We start from the raw sequence: 21,390 nt of genomic DNA, 5'->3' as shown, positions 1-21,390 counted from the left end.
CGACAGCCTCTGGAAGAGGCGCAGCAGATGCTGCGTTTCTTCTCGACGTCTGCCTGCTGTTAATCCGTAAAAATAGTTTAACAAAAGGATTTTAGAAATCGGTTTTAAGCATACTTTTGACGTAAATCTTACATTAATTGGTACAAAAATAAAATAAAATAATAAAAGATGGGATTTACACCCTCAGACTTACATGTTTGACGAAATGAGATTAACTAAGTTAACATTTAGTGATTGCTCGACTCAAATGTATGATGAAAGTGCCCTCGTAAGAGGATTTAGATTAAATTGATTGATTAATTGAGGTGTAGTTGGTCAAATTGGTCGGTCATGCAACGTGACTAGTACTCAGAAGGATCCGAGCTTACGTGGTCGATTGATTAAGCACGTAGACGTCAATAAGCTTAGAGCACGGTCTTAGAATGCAAAGGGAGAAGAGAAGAGCGAACACTCGCGTGAGAAATATGAGGAACGGAGGTCCCTATTTATACTAATCACACGGAGGAATTATGGAATGACTAAAACTTTGGAAACAAATCTCGAAAAGATCCGAAAATATGCAGAAAAGGGTCGGGGAAGAGGCGCAGCAGCTGCTGCGACCCTTGGAAGAGGCGCATTGGACGCTTCGTCCTTTCCCCAGAGGTTTTCTCCTGTGGAAGAAAGATTTCCGCGTTTCTTTTATGGAATTGCGGTAGATCTCGACTTTCTTATTCCCTAAAATAAGATTTTCGGGATATATTTTGCCAAAAGATATAAAATTAAATTATGGAATAAATATCCGGAATATTCTTAGGACATTCCGACTCGGCATTTTAAACGGTTTATTAGAAAATGAAGCGGTTTATGACCCGAACTCCAAATGAGCTCTAATTACTGTCAAAACGACCGTAACGGCGCGTAGATGACAACCAAGGGGTAGACACAAGTATTTGAGCTATCGCTTCACGATAAACTTACAAACTGTCATAAATCGTTCCGTGTACCAAACATGCGGCCCAATCATCACCGGGTGGCTTGCGGGAGGTGCAAAAATGAGGTATCTACACTTCGGTTATTGGTTCGCTGAGTGTTGTGACCGATCACAGTGGTGTAGGAGAGCGATCTCCATCGAAGACATGCCTTTGTGGTCTGTTTTCACCTTTAAATTTCTACGCTCTTGTGGCGTAAGTGCACCTCGTGCTTGTCTCATGATATTTCGAGTACTTCAATGTCCTATGGGTGATGTTAGCCTTGCTGATGATTTGGGTGATGAAGCTCTGGTCAATTCCACCGTACTCCATCAACATGTTCCTGATACCCGATGCAGATATTTTGTCGCCGGTGGCTGTTCATTAGTAGTAATCTATAGTCCTATGTTTTATTTTGCTTTGTTTTATATTGTAGTATATCAACATGGTTCTCACCATGATGCTGGATTCTGGGATGTAAAACATTATTTCACCCTCGTCAAAAAAAAAAAAAAAAAATTACCTCACAACAGTCTGAATTTTGTTCTGAAAAGAGCAACGGTCCTTCACTCCACTCAAACTAGCACACACCTACGAATTCAATCAGAGCACTAAAAACAGGTATGTATATACATTGATCTCTCGTAATTCCTCTTTTTCCTTGTATTAATTTAATGAAATCTTGCTGATTTTCCTTTAAAGTTGCGTTAATCTATGTGTTTATTTTATTTAGGGGTTTTCAATTAGGGTTTCATGGGTTTTCATAATTTTTAAGTTTATTTATTGATTTGGTAATTTGGTATCTATGATTTCTCACATTATGCATCTAGCACTGAAAATGGAAGACCAATTGATTTGATAATTTCAACGTTACCCACCATTTTTCTCATGTAATTGAAAATATGACTCGGTAGCATTAGCAATTGATTTTCATCCTATTAAAAGAGAAGCATAAAGGTTGAATTTTTAGATAACATTTGATGATTCACACTGTTATCGTTATTGGGTTTGATATCAGGTGATGATTCGTTCTACAAAGCGTCGTAAAGTTTCGGAAATAAGAGATGAAGGTAGTTTGGACAGGATTAGTAGCTTACCTGATGAGTTACTTGGTCACATTCTTTCATTCCTCCCAACATTGAGTGCACTGCAGACGAGTTTGTTGTCAACTAGATGGCGGTATCTTTTCACATTAACAACTAGCCTTTCTTTTGACGATCAAGAATATTATGAGCTAAGCTCACATGGAAATAAAACTCTCAATACGGGTTTTGTGAGGTTTGTTTCTGGAGTACTCGTGTTGCATAGAGTAACACCAATTCAGAAGTTCAGTCTGAAACTTAAACGCGACCGCGAATATGCTAGTTCACATCTCCTTTTGTGGATTAGTGCTGCAATACTGAAGGGAGTTCGGCATCTAGATCTGTACATTTTTTACCAACAAATCTCTTTGCCTAACTGTATCCTCAGTTCTCAAACTTTGGTGTCACTAGAAATTCACTCGGTTAGACACAAAGTGGACTTGAAAGTCCCTAGCTTAGTCTCCTTGCCAAGCCTCAGGTTTCTTAAACTCATACAAGTAACATTCTTGGACGCGGAGTCCGTTAAAAGGTTTTGTGTTGGTTGTTCACGGCTGAAAGAGTTGGTTCTTATCGACTGTGGATTGGGTAGAGACCATGTTCGCATTTCTACTTTAGCACCTGAAGAACTGACGGTATACTTCTGTCGAGGTCATGTCGAGTTTGATGCCCCTAATTTGGCAAGTTTATCATACTTGTGCTCATGGTCTGATGTGGATGTGGATATGACCTTGTTGTTGAAGAAATCATGCTCTCCTTCTAGGGTTGAAATAGGTTTTCATTCCTATGAATTTCATGGCCCTCTTGCTGAATATGTCCTTGATCTTATTAGAGGTGCCCAAAATGCCAGAGAGTTAATTCTGACGTTTAACGCTCTAAAGGTTTGTACGTCTTACTCCCTGAATTCTTTTTGGTTGTTGCTACTATAACTACTTTCAATTCCAATGGAGTCAAAGAGTCGTCATTTTTGGTCATGTATTATGATTTATGATGGAATACAACAAAATGGCTCACTTAAATGGTTGCGTTTCCTTTTGTTGAGGTGGCTGTCATTGATGCACTTCTTGACGCAATTTTCATCTTTGGTTATTTAGAAACAACCTCTTTGTGTTGCAAACACAAGGGTAAGGCTCCGTACATCCGACCCCGTCTTACCTCCCAATTTACGGGAGCCCTTGAGCCGCTGGAGTAATGTTGTTGTTGCGACTTGCGTACAACTGAGATACTTACATAGTTACATATTCCTTACTTAGGTAGTTAGGTATATCGTTAGTTGGTCTGTCTCGTATGTAAGGGTCAAAGGAAAATGCTTTTTTGGAGTTTTATCAACAATCTCATTATTGTATTTGTGCTTCTTTTTTGTGAAGCTTCTTACCAGGCTTGATGATACCCGAATACCTACATACTCTAAGCTGAAAAGCCTGCACCTTGATTCTTGTTGCTGTAATACATGGAAGTATGTGACATCCTGGCTAACGAAGTCACCTCAACTTGAGACCAGGGTTGCCGAATACGTAATACGCTCGATACGAATTCGTAATACGAATTCGCGATTCGCTCTATTGAGCGTATCCGATACGTTAAGCGTATTAAAAATAATATAATTCGCTAATTCGTATCGATTCGCTAAGCGTATTAAAAATACTAAACGTAATTTTTTGAATATTCATGATTGAAAATATATATATAAAAAAAAAAAGCAAAAGTCAAATTTTTTTTCCAATAAATAATTGTGTAAAATGTTAAGAGTCAGTGTTCCAACTCCCAATCACACTAATAAAATATCAATAAAACAAAAAAATCTTTACAGTTCCCAATAAAGACTTTTCTACCCAAATTACCAATTCCCATAAACTTCCTCATCAGTTCATCTCAATACCCATAAACTTCTTTATCAGTTCATCTCCTTCCTTCATCCGTTCATCTCCTTCCCAATACCCATAAACTTCTTCATCAGTTGAAACTTGAAACAGCCTTGAGCCTTCATCTTCTTCCTTGATCCTCCATCCTCGTCCTTCATCTCAATTTTCCTTTGAATCATTTCCATTTTCCACCATATCAAAATGTAAGTATCTTTCATTATTTAACTTTTTTTCTCAGTTTTTCTTTGTTTTCGCACAGTATTCCAGTTCGCTCTATCTGAGCGAATTCTTACCGTATTAGGGCGAACTGATACGCTAACGAATCACGAATTGATACGATCGTATCGATTCGCGATTCGCTAGGGTCTGGAGCGAATTCGGCAACCCTGCTTGAGACCATTGTCTTTAATGAGGTAAGGAAATTACTAAAGGATTTAATAGGACTCTGAGTTTTTGAAAAGTGCGAGATTTTGTTCGCTATTACTAAGCTTGTCAGCTACGGAGTATTTGTTTAGTCATTCCGTGTTATACCTCTTAAGTTACTTGTTTACGTTTTTTATGGAAGTTTTTCTTGTTATAAACACCGTTTAGCCCGTAATTTTTATGAGTTGCAATGTTGCATTCATGTGCCCGGTGAGCTTCTCTATTACTCCCTCATATTCTATATATTCTTCCCTATTTCCTAAAACGGAAGGTTTTTTTCCCCTTTCTTATTTTGGAAACTTTTACTCTTATTTTATTCATGCCTCTCCTATCACTAAACCCCACCCAACTCTTTTACTCATATTTTATTACTTTCCTTAATGTTTTGGCCCCACAATTCCTTATTTAACTCTTAATTATTCATACCTCTCTCATATCACCAAACCCCACCCAACTCTTTTACTCTTATTTTATTCCTTTCCTTAATACCCGTGCCCACAAACAATGGGAAGAAATTATGGAATTGGAGGGAGGATTATGTAAATATGTACTCTTTATTATTCTAGTGTCACTCTCTATGAATACTCATATCCCGCTTACACTTGTGAGTCTAGAGCCGGCAAGATCTGACCCGACCCACCCGAAACTCGACCCGAAAATTGGGTGAACCGAAATCGATCCGACCCGATCCGATAACCGATAGCAGCCTCATTTTAGCCTAATTTTTTCCAACACGAACCCGACCCGAGCCGAACCGACCCGTGACCGAGACCCGATATTTTCTCAATCCGATAGATGACCCGATAATGAACTAGTTTAATAATGGTTTAAATAAAACCAAATTGATATTCATCTTAATTATTTTTACTTTAAACTACAATTAATACACCTACCCTTTGTTTAAACATAAAATTACCATCTAAAACTTAATATATAAGATAGAATATATGCTCATAACTTGACCCGACACTGATTCGCTAATGACCGGCTTGGCTTGCCACCCGTTGATGGCCCGACATGCACCAAACCGACCCGAACCAGCCACTGACCCGATATAACCCGCACACGACCCGCTTTGACCCGACCTCTAACCGATCCGAGTGACCGATTGCCACCTCTACTTGTGACCATGGGTCTTTAATGAGGTAAGGAAATTACTAAAGGATTTAATAGGACTTTGAGTCTTTGAATAGTGCGAGATTTTGTTCACTATTACTATCCTTGTCAGCTACGAAGTATTTCTTTAGACATTCGTTGGTTATCCCTCTAAGTTTTTGTTTCGTTTTCTATTTTCGGAAGTTATTTAGTTTTGTAAACAACAACAACAACATCAGAGCCTTAATCCCAAAATGATTTGGGGTCGGCTGACATGAATCATCCTTTAGAACCGTTCATGGTGAACGCACACCTCAAAATGCGAATAGAAAAGGGAAAATGACAAACAAAAGGGAGAGCGAAAATGTAGTGGAAAGTCAAGGTAAACTTAGAGGTTTTAAAAATCGAATTCCGGATTTCTTTTATAAAAACTTAAAATTTAAATCGAGAGAAAATATTAAAACGATTTTGAAAACCGAAATAGAATTAAGGATCTGGAATGCCTTAAAATCATTTCCTTATTTCTTGTGCAAAATGGAAGGGGGAAGAAATGAACGACTAGGAGGGAGTATATTATATGTTGCTTACACTTCCTTGTATAAACCGGTCTATAAGCAAACATATTGTGTGTCTCCTCGACTCCTCTATTATTTCTCTCTACTTCTCTATACTTCCGACACTGTTTACCAACACTCATACCCCTTACACTTGCTTGCATAAATCAATCCATAAGCAAACATATTGTCTATCCTTACGAATTATGAAATTGATTGTTAGGGCATTGCTGATACATGTCGTACAGAGCACGAGCACGAGTGGCGCCCGAGTATGGAACTTGCTCCATTTTCATCTAATGTCAAAACTATTGAAGTTCATCGATTTGAGGGCGGGAAAATGGAGCTGCTACTTTTAAACTATCTGCTTGAGAATGCTGGAGTATTGAAGAGATTGATTCTATATAAATGTGGCACTATGACAATGGAGGAGGAATTAGAGGTGAGCAAAGAATTGTTGATGTTGCCCAAGACTTCAACATCTTGTACTATAGAATTGAAATAGCCGTCTCTATTAACAATGGCGCATGCCTTTTTCTTTTAATCCTTAAAAACATAAATGGGTTGAGTCGTAACTATTTGGAAGCAAATGAGTTCATGTGGAATTCGATTCAAATATTGTTGTTATGCACATCGGTTTTCAAGGCAAGGACTATGCTTGATCCCGTGGCAGGCTTTTAGGCTGGGCATAAAAACACGTAAATGCTCCCTCTCATAGAAACCAAAATGGTCAAGTAGTTGTTGACCATAATACCCTCTACGGGCCCCTTTTTTTAGAGCAACAATATTTTTCTTATATTATGTTTATCAATTTATGACAATCGGTTTTTAGCTCAACTTGATTTTAACATATAATTTGTTCATGCGTAAAGGAAACCGAATGTTTATAATTGTTCTGACATGTAGGATGACTCACTTGTGTTGGACCTTTTGTGCACTTTGTTTTTTTTTTTTTTTGGTGCAAAGGGAGCCACAAGGACATTTATATTGCTAACGGGGTTTGAATCTAGGTCATGAGTACCATCTCTCACGACTTTGCTTAGTTTGTTAAAACTATCAAGTTTGAACTAGAAGTTCTACACAATATCGCAATTATGAAACCAAGTAATTTTCATATAGTCCAAGAGAAGAAGCCAAGTGCCAGAAAATTTGGGCATCTAATTACTCAATATTAAGCTGGTAATTCAATGATATGGATACCCAAGGTTTTCATATAGTCCAAGGGAAGAAGCCGAGTGCCAGTAAGAGTACTAGCAAGCCTGTTTCGAGTGTTCCTCTCTAAATGGCTTCTCATTGCTACAGGGAACTGCTGCGGGGACTCCTGAGATAGGTCCGGTTGTCCTGATAATCTAAACAGTAGCATGATTAGGATTGATACTCAGAACCCAAGTATGAGGTTTGGTGCGGTTGGAAATGCTACTGATCACGAGGAGTGGGATCCTCCTCCGATACATGGATAATATAGCAGTGCGGAGTGTCGGGTCTAAATAAGGTTAAGAAACAAATGCCGAGACTCAAAGATTATGTGTTTGAAGTGTTCGGTTGCAGGGATTAGTCCGTTGGGTTGTTTTTACAATAGAAAGGAAAGTTCTTGGAGTTTTCAAATTGATAGGGCCATGGCAAATTTTTAATGGATGATATCTGTTTTCCCAAGCTACTGCATTCTTTGCTCCGGGGGGTATTTTTGACCACTCCTCTATTATCCTACAAGAATGTGCCACATTCTGAGATGCCTTATTAAGCTGCTGAATTATGAAGAGTATCCTTAAGCTCTGAATTATGAAGAGTTCAGTGATATTCTATAGAAGTAAAAAAGTGAGCTAGCCAGCTTGAGAATGCTCGAAGGGCTTACATGCCAACTCATATGATCCCCTATTAGCAGATGCTGAACGGAGAATTGTTGCGAATAAATACATGATGTTCCTCCACCAGAAATGGAAAGCTCAATGGATTCATCAAGGCGATTTAAACATTGAGTTCTTTCATAAGAATATTAAGAAGAGAAATGAGCGGAACGCGGTATAGTGTATAGTACACTAAAGATCTGGATGGCCAGTTACACATTTCCCAGGATGCAGTTCATAATGCTTTTGTTTATGCAGCATATTACTGATTTAGGGCAAAGGTCAATACTATCTCTCTTTACTAGACACTGTGGCTTACAGTTTACAAGTTCATTTCTAAAATGTTGTGTGCTAGGCTGAAACTGATACTAATGACTTAATCTCTGAAAATCAAGAGGTGTTTGTTGCAGGGAGGAATATAGTACACAACATTATGATACGTCAAGACATTTTCAGGAAGTATAACTGTAACGTCCGTAAGAGTTCTCCCCCAAAGTGCTTAATGAAGATTGATCTTACGAAGCCTTGTGACACGATTAAATGGAGCTTCATTCAAGACATGCTATCTAAGCCTAATTTTCCTACCAAGTTTACGCAATGGATAATGGGTTTGTGTGACTACTCCTAGCTATTCCCTTAATAGTAACGGAATGTTACATGGATATTTCCTTGGGAGAGGGGCTTAGACAAGGAGATCCAATGTCCCCCCTCATGTTCGTGCTCCGCATGGAGTATCTTTCTCGGTTACTGAATTATATAGGGCAGAAACTGACTTCAGTTTTAATCAACATTGTGTCGCAGTGAGATTAAATCATCTCTGTTTTGCAGATGATTTAACTATGTTTTGCAGAGGTGATTACAAATTACAAGTCTGTGTTTCTCATACTTAGAGCATTTGCCACATTCCGAGATCCTCGGGACTTGAGACCAATAGTCAAAACCAAACATTTATACCAGTAATGTAGTGCAGTCTGAGTTACAAAGATTACTACAAATATCAGGATTTCTGCTGGAGGCTATGACTTTTCGATATGTAGGAGTATCAATTTCTGCCAAGAAACCTTAATAAACTGGATTGTGTTGTGCTGGTGGATAAAATTACAGCAAGGATAATATCGTGGGAGTCAAGACCTCTTTCTTATGCAGGAAGGGCGCAGCTTATTGACTCTATGCTGATGGCAATTCGCTCTTACTGGTCCTTTATTTTTATCTTACCTTCCCGTGTTCTCCGCAACATTCAAGCCATTTGTAGACATTTTATTTGGGAAGGCAAGGCTGTGACAGACAAAACTCCTCTTGTTCATGAAATTTGGTTTGTAGGCCAAAGAGCAAGGGAGGGTTGATCATAAATGACCATATGGTGTGAAACTACGCTTTAATAGGGAAGTATGTGTGGGGTGTGAATATGTGATTGTGTGAGTAAGAACAGAGATACTCTTTGGCTAAAACAGATAAATGCTATAGTATGTCCTACTACTGCAGGTTGATTATGGAAACAAATCTGCAAAATCACTGCACATTTTTGTCTGGACGGAGATATGAAGTAAAAAAAACCTTATGCTTGTCTCAAAGGTGATTGTGGCCCTAATGTTAAATGTACTATATGGATTTGGTGCAGGGCTAGTGTGCGTGAAGTCGTGAACACTGCTTCTTCTCTTGGCTTGGTGTCCAGAACAAACTCCTCACCGGAGCCCCTTTTTATCAGTGGGGTGTGAGTGCAGCTACTGAATGCTTATTATGTACTCCATAATGAGGCAAGTGTCCAGTTAGCAATGTTGTATGGGATGCGATTGACTAGTAGATGGGGGCTCGGCTGTATGCCACCCACAGTTTACTATATTGGAGCACTATATTGAATGACATAAGCAAAACCAAGATAGACTATGAGTATGGTTAGCAAAATAGCTGGTGTACTTAGGTCTGTGTAAAGTACCTGAGGTGACTATTTGTGGTGGAGTTTCTGTAGGAAGCTGCTTGTAGGTACTTATCTCGTCTTGTTTAAATTCTTGTTTAAGACAGGTCAAATAAATATCATTTTGAATGGGGTTACGAGTGTTGTGACCCATGACAGTAGTAGCGATTAGGGGATTAATTGCATTATTGACGGATTGTTATGGGAACATGAAGCTAACATTTCTGTTCCCAATTGAAGGCGAGTTAATCATCACAAAAGTTATAGATTGCGGCAAGAAGCATCGTCCAATTCAATGGCAATGTCTTTAACCATGGGAATGTATTTGATTAGCTCAAGCCTTCTTAACTCATAGATATTTCTGATGTTTAACGCTCTCCAGGTTTGTTGTTTGTCCTACTCCCTGAATTCTTTTTGGTTGTTGCTACTTAACTACTTTAATTTCAATGGAGCCAAGAGTCATTATTCTTTGGAATTTAGTAAAATGGCTCACTTAAATGGTTGCACTTATTTTAATTGTGAGGCGGCTGTCATTGATGCATTTCTTGATGCAATTTTCATCTTAGCTCATTCGGAAACAACCTCTTTGTGTTGCAAACATAAGGGTAATGTTGCTTACACCCGACCCCCTCTTATCTCCCAATTTACGGGAGCTCTTGACGCACTGGGATAATGCTGTTGTTGCAAGTACAACTGAGATACTTACATATTCCTTATTTAGGTATATCATTCTTCGGGTTGTCTCACACGTCTGACAATCTCCTTATAGTATTTGTGCTTTTCTTTTGTGAAGCTTCTTACCAGGCTTGATGATACCCGGATACCTACATACTCTAAGCTGGAAAGCCTGTATCTTGATTATTGTTCCTGTGATACATGGAAGTATGTGACATTTTGGCTAGCAAACTCACCTCAACTGGTGACCATTGTCTTTAATGAGGTAAGGAAATTACTAAAGAATTTAATTCGACTTCGAATCTTTGAATACTGCTACGAAGTATCCTTCGAAATTTTTTGTTTACGTTTTCCCATTTAGGAAAGTTATTTGTGTTATAATCACCATCCTAAATTTTTCTGAGTAGCATCCATGTGCCCGATGATTCAGTGAACTCCTCTATTATTACTCTTTATTATTCTACCGACACCGTCTATTAATACTCATATGTTGTTTACACTGGCTTGTATAAACCGGTCTATAAGCAAATATATTGTACGTCTTCTCAACTCCTCTATTATCCTTCTGACACCGTCTACCAAAACTCATACCCCCTTACACTTGCTTGCATAAATCAATGAATAAGCAAACATATTGTCCGTCCTTACGAATTATGAACTTTTTTGTCAGGGCCTTCTTAATGCCACTGCATGTGGTACAGAGCAGGAGTATGAGTGGCATTCGAGTATGAAACTTGCTCCATTTTCATCTAATGTCAAAACTATTGAAGTTCATCAATTTGGGGGCTGGAAAATGGAGCTGGTACTTCTAAACTATCCACTTGACAATGCGGGGGTATTGATGAACTTGATTCTATATAAATCTGGCTCTATGACGATGGAGAAGGAATTACAGGTGAGCAAGTGAATTGCTGATGTTGCCCAAAACTTCAGCACACTGTACTATAGAATTGAAATACCCCCGTCTCTTAACCAAGTTGTGTCGATTTAACGTCTTTTTAATCCTTCAAAAATAAGTGAATAGTATGCATTTGAATCGTGCTTAATGTCGATGATTTGTATAATTATGCTAAATTTTTTGTGCACTCCAATCTTTCTTTTTCTTGTTTGTCCTTGGGGAAGAGTATGCATTTGAATCGTGCTTAATGTCATCTTTTTTTTTTTTTTTTCTCCACGCTTTCAAATTCCAAATAATCTTTAATTTTTTTTCTTTGGTGATTAGAGTTCACCATTACTCTTTGGTTATGGATTATAATGGAATAAATCAAAATGGCTCACTAAAGTGGCTGCTCTTTTTTCTTTTGTGAAGTAGCGGTCATTCGATGCAGTTCTCGACGCAATTTTCATTTTGGGTCATTTGGAAACAGCCTCTTTGTGTTGTTAACACAAGGGTAAGGTTGCGTACATCCGACCCTCTTGTTGTGTGCTTATTCTTTCCTATCATAATCTGTGTTACCGTGTCAAGACCTATACGAAGTATAATCCGACTCACATAATTACCAAGTATAATCCGACTCACATTTTCTCATAGCCTCATCTCCTGTAAATAGTATGAGTAGCGTATTTATACACGATAACCGTCTCGGTTAATGATTTTTTCCAACTATTTATGTGTTTGACTTAGTTGATCGACCATAATTTTCTTTTTCGTCTTCCTTTTCTATTTCTTCGATTTCTTCAACTTTTTATACCCTCGCATTCAAGTGCTTCATCTTTCTATATTACTCCTCCCGTTCCGGTCAATTATTTATCTATTCCATTTTTGGATGTCTTGTTAATTATTTACCTTTTTATTTTAGAAATACTTTGATGAGTAACTTATACTCTACACGAACCACACTCAATTAAGTTCGTTTGTCATCCAATAATAATTAGTCTACTCCTTTTTTGTTGCCTTCATGTCAAAACCAATATAAGCAAATGACCGGAACAGAAGTTGAGTATTAAAGGAATTAATTTTATAAAAGTCAACGACAGCAATGCATGTTATGCATGTACCAATTAAAGGGGCATCATGGTATGTATCCTGACTATTCTCCATATAATGCAATCAGTGTTTTGGTCAAACATGAGCAAATATCTTAAGAAATGAAGGAGGAAGAGGGATCTCAATCTCAACATTGAAGCTAATTTCTCTACATATGCAGGTATTAATACATATTTTACACCCTCCGTTCCGATTATTTGTTATCTTGTTTATTTTTTATGAGGGTATTTTAATCAAAGGTAGACAAATTATTAGGACGAAGAGATAACAACATTTTCCATTTTGTTTATGTATTTCTTATTGTTGAATATTATTCAATCCTCTGGAAGTTTAATCGATCCATTTGGGTTGCTTAGCAATAGATTGTGAATTAGTTATATTGACTTATTTGTTTAATTACTGTTTCTGGGTATTTTGTTAATTCATACTCCGTATTAGAGTTTGGCAAAAGTCTAAAGTTGGTGGAGGGCAATGTTAAGATCCACTTATTCATTTTGTGCATCATTCCTCAAATAAATAACTATTCACTCTGTCCCGGTCATTTGTTGTCCTTTTCCATATTGGCGTTGTCCTTTTTATTTTTTAAGAATAAACTTGATGAGCAATTACACTTGTCATTTTAGTAATTGGTCCATTCTTCTTTCCTTGGTCTTTGTGCCAAAACCAAATGACAACAATTGACCGGGACGGATGGAGTAAGTGATAAATTATACTCCTTCCACCCTGGTCAATTATTTACCTATTTTATTTTTGGGTATGTCAGTCAGTTGTCAACTTTCTATTTTAGGAATGTCTTTGATGAGTAATTTGATCCTGCACACTCAATTTGGTCCACTTGACATCTAATAATTGGTCCACTCCTCCTTACTTGGTCTTTGTGCCAAAACCAAAGGTAAACAAATATCTGAGACGGAGGGAGTATCTCGTAAGGGAAAAGGGTGTGAATATAATCTCGACTTTAGTGAAAGCGGTGTTTCGTGTAGAGAGAGAGTAATAAAATCTTCATCTAGCGGGTATTCTAGACGTTAATGTACATTACAAGCTTGGTTATCCCTCAATTCAATCTGCATTACATTTCAGGTAGTGATCATGAGGCCAACGACGAAACTTGGTAAACATGTAGAAGATCCAATAAGTGGGGATTGTTGGGATAGGATCAGCAGTTTACCTGATGAACTTCTTGGTCACATACTTTCTTTTCTGCCAACAAAGGGTGCTGTGAGCACAAGCATTCTATCAACCAGATGGCGTTACCTTTTTACATTAACGTCTTGTCTTTCTTTTGATGACGCACCATGTTTTGGTTATGTGGAACAAAATGAGAGAATAGAAGCAACTCAAAGGTTTAAGGATTTTGTTAATAAAACTTTGGAGTTGCACCAAATCTCACCCATCAAGAAATTTAGCCTACTTTGTCGAGACGAGGATAATTCAGATTTGAATCGATGGCTTAGTATTGCGCTACGAAAGGATGTTCAAGAGCTGCATTACGAGCCTCCTGACAGCGTTCATTGTGTGCCTGATGGCTTCTTCTCGTGCGAAACACTTTTGAAATTGAAAATGATAGGTCACGGATACAACAAATTTGAAATTCCTCTATCGGCCTGGTTGCCAAAACTGAAGATCCTTCATCTGGATCGCATCATGTTCACTGATTTTGATTCGATGGAAAGATTGTTTTCAAGTTGTGAATTGCTTGAAGAACTGACTCTCAAAGCTTGTGACTGTGATAGTGACGGTCATGTTATTTATCATGGTGGATTACTCAGAGTTCTTACAATAGAACGTTGCTCTTATTCGTTTGGTACATTTGAGATTGACGCCCCTCATCTCGCATATTTATCTTACAATTCAAATATTGGTGTGAAAATTGTTCCGTCGTGGAAGTCCTCGGGCTCTTTTATCAAGGCAAGGCTAATTTTCAAGTGCAGTGCATATGATGATGATGAGTCTGACACTAATGAAGATTCAGTCGAGTATGAACGTGAACTTCTAAAAGCCGCTGCCTATAAAGTCACGGAATTACGTTTTGAAATGGACTCAGTAGAGGTATATACATATACGAGTACTTCGTATGTATTATCCACATATTACTCATTTACTCGGTAGATGTGTATATTACTAATATCTTGTTCATGGTACAGGTTCTTCTTAAGCTAGATGACGATGAGCAAATGCCTGATTTCAATAACCTTTCAAGATTAGAACTTGATAACTTTCCTTATACGGCATGGGAATATGTGACAAGTTTGCTTGACAAATCACCTCAACTTGAAACTATCATTTTTGAAAAGGTGAACATCAATTTAGAAATTTGTGTAAAACAGATTGTTTCTGTTTTCCTATTCAGGTATTATTCTCACTTTATGAATATTATTTTCCAGGGCTTTCGTTGTTGCTCTTGCCCAAATCACTACTGTGAGGAGGACGATGACTGCTACTGTGACTCACTGTCACCTTCAGATATACCTTTGGATCCTTTTTCATGTCAGGCCCAAGTGATTGAAGTGCACGAGTTTTGTACACATAAGGGTTCGCTGTCACTCACAGGGCATCTTCTTAAAAACGCGAGTGTTCTGAAGAGGTTGATCCTCTATACACCTGATGATGATGACGATTTCGATTTGAAGATCAGTCAGGAACTGTTGATGCTTCCAAGGGCTTCAAAAGACTGCTGTCTTGAAATGCAGTAGAGTTTGAGTATTAATCAACTTAATCGACTTGTTCGACTCCTCGCTCTTTTCCCTCGGGATCCTGTACTCATTCCTATAATGCAACTATGCTAGCCTTAATAACCTGTCTTCACACCAAAGAATCCGGAAGCAGCCCCCCATGTGCTCGCTACCTCTCTTAAGTTGGCAAGATTCTCGTCTATTGTTTGAAAGTCAATTACTGGAATTTGTCCATCCATTGTGTCAAGTTCTTTGTTTTCTTAATGCATAGATAGATGGACATGCTGTATGATTGGATATTTGGATTATATAAGTGTGTAAGAATTACCTCAAGTAAAAGAACTGTACAAATAAATATCTTTACAACATATCATGGGCTTAATCTTTGCAGTATACTGTACAAATATCTTGGGTTTTCAAATGAGTTTATTCTTAGATTGAAGCAGTGGCGTTTCTAGGACTTCATGTATGGGGGTTCAAGTTTATAAACAAAATTTTTTCAACGATACAATATTCATTATACTGGTAATACTAACATGTTTATACAAATATCTATTTGGTAAAAATTGTAAGATTAATTCTCATGAAAACTAATTTCGTAACAATAAAAATTGTATAAAGATAGACCGTCTCAGCCTTTAATTTTTATTTTTAAAAACCACAAGAAAACTTTAACTAGTAAATTGTGTATATTTTCCCTTGAAAAATAGAAGCCTAGACATTAATTGAATTTAACTCACAATATTTAATGTCGGAGGCTTCAATGCTATAGCAAATTAGCAAGGTACTAGTAACCTTTTAATTAAGTATTTAATGTTGGGTTAAAAATGAGGCTACTAAGCAAAAACTAGTGAGGTTAGCTCTAGTGATATTGGTATTAGAATTGGATCCGGGGTGGAGAAAATTCCGTTTCTCACTTTTGCGGATGACACTATCATTTTCGCTAAAGCCTCTAACCAGAGTTGTAGAACTATTAAGTCTATTTTAGATAAATTTTGCACGATTCCCGGACAATTTGTTAATTTTGACAAATCCACTTTTCAATGCACTAGAAATATTGAGCGTTCTCTTCGTGAATCCTTTAGAGGCATTCTTCATATGAACGAGGAAGCTCATTTGGGTAAGTATTTAGGATGTCCTATAATTGATAGCAGAGTGACTAAAAATACTTTCGAGAACATTATTCAATCTTCTTGCACTCAATTATCGAAATGGAAAGCGAATTCTCTATCTCAAGCGGGGTAGACTAGTTCTTGTCAATGCTAATTTAGCCGCGAAGGAACTTTTCAGATGCAAAGCTTCCTCCTCCCTTCATCGATCCATAATAGGTTAGATAAAATTAATAGAGACTTTCTTTGGAATAAGAATCCTTCCCAGCGTTCTCCTAATTTGGTTGGTTGGCATAAAGTTTGTTTACCAAAGTCGGTTGGTGGTTTAGGAATTAAATCTTAAATGCGACTAATAAAGCTCTTCAAATGAAACTTTTATGGAAAATTCTTATGGATAAGGAAAGTATATGGGTCAAAGTGGTATCTAAAAAATACTTGAGAAATTGTTCACTCTTTGATCATAAGCCTAATTCAGCCCCTTCTTGGCAATGGCGTAAATTAATGAGTCTTCAGACTCTATTTAGAAAAGGACTGAGATGGCAGGTAGGTAATGGTAGCAACATTAAGGTTTTGGTCTGATAATTGAGTTTTTTCACACCCACTTACAAGCAGTATGGTTGATGATGATAGTAACCGTGATCTTAATCTTTTGGTTAAAGATTTCATAACCTCAGACAAGCAATGAGATGTTTGTAAATTATCCAGTTTAGTGAATAATGATATTGTTAATCAGATTACTAACATTCCAGTGGCACATAATGATATTCCTGATACCCTCATTTGGGGGTTGTCCGTAGATGGAGATTTCTCTACCAAAACAGCAACTTGGTTAGCGCAAGGTTTGTTCGATCAAGCTCTTGACAAATGTGAATTTCAGTGGATTTGGAAATTGAATATTCCTCCTAAATTGAAATTTTTTCTTTGGAAAGCCTGTGTTGACGGCCTTCCAACGAAAAGTAGACTTCTCAAGAGTCATATTGATGTCCCACCTCATTGTGTTCTGTGCAACAATCCTATTGAAAACAAAGATCATTTCTTTTACGAGTGTCCCTTGATTGGCTCTGTCATCCAAGACCTGAACATTATTAGTTTCAACGAGTTTTTGTCAAATTATGATACTATTACAAGTCAAAATTTTCTAACGAAACTTAATTATCTCAAGGATTTAATTCCAAAAGATGATTTTATTAATATTATTTTTATTTGGTGGAATGCATGGTTTCATAGAAATGATATTATATTTAATAATGTTAATTTAAGTATCAGCAAACTTATTACTTTATGTAATAATAGAACTAAGACCTGGAATGTGACTAGATTTAAGGATCTCAACAATCCCGAGATAGAAGAGTCAGCTAGAAACAACTCTAGAAAGGACGAAATTTGGTGGGAAAACCTAGAAACGGTTTTCTAAAGCTAAATTTTGACGGATCAAGAATAGAAGGTAATAAAGATGCTTTAGGATATTCTATAAGAGATCACAATGGTAAAATCGTTTTGTTGGGAGCAAAAAAGTGCGGATCCAATAATATCCTTGTTGCGGAAGCTCTGACTTTAAAAGAAGGTATTTTAGCAGCTAAATACTTAGGAATCTCAAAGTTAATTGTGGAGGGTGATAATTTATGTGTTATTAACTCAATTCGAGATATTTGGCAAACTCCTTGGGAAATTTCTAGTATTATCAAGGATGCAAAATTAGACCTTCATTTTTTCGATGAAATGATAATTAAACATTGCTTTCGTGAAGCCAACAAGGTTGCTGACTTCATGGCTACTATTGGACATTCATGTCCAACTCTTTCGATGTGGTTTGATAGCCGGTGGCTTCAACTTACCTCCCTCATTCGAAAGGATGAGATAGGTTGGTCCTACCCTAGAGGATCAACCTAGTTTCTTACCTAATCAAAAAAAAAAGAAAAAAAAAAGAGAGCAAAAACTTATCCACAATGAGATTCGAACTCATGAACACTTATTCATGTAGTCATAATCTAACCACTGGTCCACTCTCAAGTTTATGCTCCTACTTGTCTTTCATAATACACAAAATCTCATTGAAGACGGCACGTATCCGTCACTTTGGAGTGACGGATACCATTTCCCTCACAAATGACCCAAATAGAGGAGAGAGGGAAGCACATGGGGGTGCCCCCACCTTGTCCCCCCTATCCATTTTGTGAGTGGCATTACCCGTCACTTGCTCCGACCCGTCTTCAGCAAGACTATTTGATAATAATATTTGTTCCTAAAGATCAATGGGGTTCAATTGCACCCCATGAACCCCACCAAAAACGCCCCTGGATTGAAGTATTTACAGAAAACGAAGCTCACAATAATAGTATGGAAAATTTGCCTCTTGTTATGAAATATTATTATATGGATGTCCATATCTTAGAATATTTTAGAGTATATTATTTTATGGAAACTCTACCCTTATTGTATGTGTATATATACCCCCTCCTAATGCAATAAGAATACAATTATGTCTCTCTTATTTTCTCTCTAACTTCTCTCTATAATTCTCTACTATCTTTATTTAACAACACGAGTTTTAACCAACTGATTAATGTTTACATGTTCCAAAATCCAAAACCAAAATAAAGGTTACTAATGTTCAACAACTAAAACTGAATGATAAATCTCATGACAGCGGAAGCTAGACTCGAGTGATGACTCCTCATCTCGTCCCAAAGCTAATGACCATCATCACCTGTCACAATCTGCATGCTCACCATCCCCGAATGGATCACCACAAATTTACAAAACAACAACGGCTCAGTTTACTGCATAATCAACATAAGACAATTACGAAAAGATAAACAGCTGATCATCATCCACCTCCAACTCCCAATCACAACATGTAACTGACTACACACTAAAGTGTGTAGCCCTGCCAGTGGGGGACCACAGTCGTACCCACCTAAGCCCCGCTCATCAACGAGCGATAACCCTGTTCATTAATGTGCACATCCCCTCCTGTGGCGGGTTCCACAGAGGGCGAAACTAAGGCGTGAAGCCACTCCCGCAAGTGACTCCACTCAGCCGAGGATGCACCTCGCGAACATCACCATCAACCATCACAACTCCAACACCCGACCCCAATCCAAAAACAGCAGATAATCACAATATCAATCGTACAACAATCACAATACAATCTTAAATCAATTAACAGTAAACCGAGTAGGGAAACCCTACCTTAACACAAACTGCAATGAGACAATCACGCAAGCTAGAAAGGCTCCTCTACGAATTTTCCACCTAAGAACAATCACATAATTCCAATTACCATATGCAAAAACCCCTTTCCCCCAAATCACAAATTAGGGCAAAACCCTAGAAGATAAATCAATGGAACTTATGAAATCAAAGGCTTACTGACACAATCGACGCAAGGAAAGATGAACTAGACTCACGAACGATCCACTCACTTGAGAGAGAGATTTGGAGAGGATTAGAGTTACGTTGTTTGCTTAGGTTTTGTTAAAATGATTAGAAACTATAAATCGCGTCTTAAATAACTCTAATCCTTTCTAAGTCAAACCGCGGAATTAATACCCGTCAGACCGAATACTCGGTCGAGTATAGAGTATACTCGTCCGAGTATTCTCTACTCGGTCGAGTATTCCCATACTCGGCCGAGTATTCCTGGGCAATAGATTGTCCAGAAACACACGACACACTTACTCGGCTGAGTAAGCCATATTCGGCCGAGTAATAGACTTAGAAAACCGTGGTATTACAAATAGTCTTAATTTGTTCATACTAAATTTGATAATAAGGAGGTTCATATCAGATCTAAAATTATTTTATTTCGCTAATTAAGGTACGTTTCCGTTATACTCCATAATTATTTACTGAGATGTACAAAGATATGATCTAATTTGCACATAAATTAAGCAAATTAAGTAAGAACAATTGCGAACACGACACTATTGAAAAGAAAAAATAAAGAACAACAGCCATTAAAGTCAACGAAATCCGCATAGTAAACCATGTCCGTTTGCAAGCAATCTTGTAATTTTGCAAGTATGATATTTATTTGACAGTTTTTATTTACGTATAATTATATTTATGGTGTATATATAAAAATTTATCATTATGTATATTATTGGACACGAAGTTTTTTATATGTGGTCAAGAAGTTTTAAAAATGGACATATCATATAATTTTGGACCTGAAGCTCCATAAGATTTATTTTATAAAGATGAGCAGCTATGTCCATATTATAACTTTGACCAGAAGTTCAAAGTTTAAAGGTGCGTAATAATTTAACACCGTCTCATCAATACAATATATTCTTATTGTATAAGTGCAAGTGGCCAGAATTCCACGTGTATATGCTACTAACTAGAAGTTCACAGCTGTGTTTTTGAACCGCAAATGAGTTTAAAGCGGTCTTTTTGAAAGACAAATTTATTTGCGAATTAATTCTTGTTCACTTGATGTTGAACAGTATAATGAGATATGAAATTTGATCCATTCCTGGAAGTGAATGTGACATCTCATAAAGGCTTTGTCGGTGACAGAGATTGAGAAAATGGCATTATGATAAGCCTAACGTTGCGGCCTAAATTGAGCCTAATAATGTGGCATTTGATGAGCCAAGTAAAGAAGCCTTAACCGAGCTTAATGGTGTGGCCTTATTGAGCAAAAATTTGTTGATTGAAAGAAATGACAATATCTCATAAAAGAAATATCTCATTAAAGGAGAAAATATCTCGTGAAAATTCATGTGACACTCAGATACGCAAAGTTCGATATAAGAAAAGGAAAAATGATATACGATTGAATGAAGGAAGTATTTAGATTTAGATTAAAACATCCAACCAACAAGGCTTTGTTTTATATTGGTCATGCATGTAGTCAATCACGTGTATACTTACGTTAAATTGTTGCTTACGATACATGGTTTATTATGTAAATCTACTTTCTTTAACAATTTCATGTGTTAATGCGTATATGAGTAAATGGTTTGAGGGGCATTGTATATATTATTAGAATATTAGGATGTATTGTAATTCCATTGTTACCTGATGCGTTCTAATAAAAAACTTGTCCCTCTCATAATTTTTTTTTTTTTTTTTTTTTTTTTTTTTTTTTTTTTTTTTTTTTACGTTATTTGCTACTGTACAACTTTGTGTTTTCAATTTTGTGCCTCGGTTGTTTGGTGTCTTTGCCATGATTGATTCCATTTTGGAAATTAGATTCAATAATTGGTTAATTATAATCATTG

The 21,390-nt window shown here is 37.1% G+C and overlaps 2 protein-coding genes across 5 annotated transcripts; both read left to right on the top strand.

Annotated features, from left to right (window-relative positions):
• Positions 1-1,436: 1,436 nt before the first annotated feature.
• On the top strand, positions 1,437-6,570 carry LOC141597066 (putative F-box/LRR-repeat protein At4g13960). 3 transcript variants are annotated; one of them, XM_074417395.1, is made up of 3 exons: positions 1,437-1,568; positions 1,966-2,907; positions 6,209-6,570. In XM_074417395.1, the coding sequence occupies exons 2-3, from the start codon at positions 1,969-1,971 to the stop codon at positions 6,317-6,319; spliced, it is 1,050 nt and encodes a 349-aa protein (XP_074273496.1). In that variant the 5' UTR covers positions 1,437-1,568; positions 1,966-1,968; the 3' UTR covers positions 6,320-6,570. The 3 variants fall into 3 exon arrangements, with proteins under 3 accessions (XP_074273496.1, XP_074273494.1, XP_074273495.1); XM_074417393.1 differs by having other exon boundaries at positions 6,184-6,570; XM_074417394.1 differs by lacking the exon at positions 6,209-6,570 and adding an exon at positions 3,394-3,693.
• Positions 6,313-15,556, top strand: LOC141597065 (F-box protein At4g22280-like). Of its 2 annotated transcripts, none has more exons than XM_074417392.1 (9): positions 6,313-6,402; positions 7,263-8,085; positions 8,215-9,784; positions 9,957-10,656; positions 11,062-11,286; positions 12,446-12,538; positions 13,459-14,427; positions 14,523-14,672; positions 14,763-15,556. In XM_074417392.1, the coding sequence occupies exons 6-9, from the start codon at positions 12,533-12,535 to the stop codon at positions 15,069-15,071; spliced, it is 1,434 nt and encodes a 477-aa protein (XP_074273493.1). In that variant the 5' UTR covers positions 6,313-6,402; positions 7,263-8,085; positions 8,215-9,784; positions 9,957-10,656; positions 11,062-11,286; positions 12,446-12,532; the 3' UTR covers positions 15,072-15,556. The 2 variants fall into 2 exon arrangements, with proteins under 2 accessions (XP_074273493.1, XP_074273492.1); XM_074417391.1 differs by having other exon boundaries at positions 8,215-10,098; positions 10,510-10,656.
• The last annotated feature ends 5,834 nt before the right edge of the window (positions 15,557-21,390 follow it).

The sequence above is a fragment of the Silene latifolia genome, chromosome 8 (assembly GCF_048544455.1).
Source record: "Silene latifolia isolate original U9 population chromosome 8, ASM4854445v1, whole genome shotgun sequence".
NCBI lineage: Eukaryota > Viridiplantae > Streptophyta > Magnoliopsida > Caryophyllales > Caryophyllaceae > Silene > Silene latifolia.
This window is presented reverse-complemented; position numbering and strand designations above follow the sequence as displayed.

Coding starts and splice junctions, on each gene's coding strand:
- LOC141597066 (XM_074417393.1), top strand. CDS start 1,969: ATGATTCGTTCTACAAAGCGTCGTAAAGTTTCGGAAATAAGAGATGAA. Junction 2,908..6,183: donor TGACGTTTAACGCTCTAAAG/GTTTGTACGTCT, acceptor ATTGATTGTTAG/GGCATTGCTGATACATGTCG.
- LOC141597065 (XM_074417392.1), top strand. Junction 14,428..14,522: donor TTGAAATGGACTCAGTAGAG/GTATATACATAT, acceptor TTCATGGTACAG/GTTCTTCTTAAGCTAGATGA. Junction 14,673..14,762: donor AAACTATCATTTTTGAAAAG/GTGAACATCAAT, acceptor ATTATTTTCCAG/GGCTTTCGTTGTTGCTCTTG.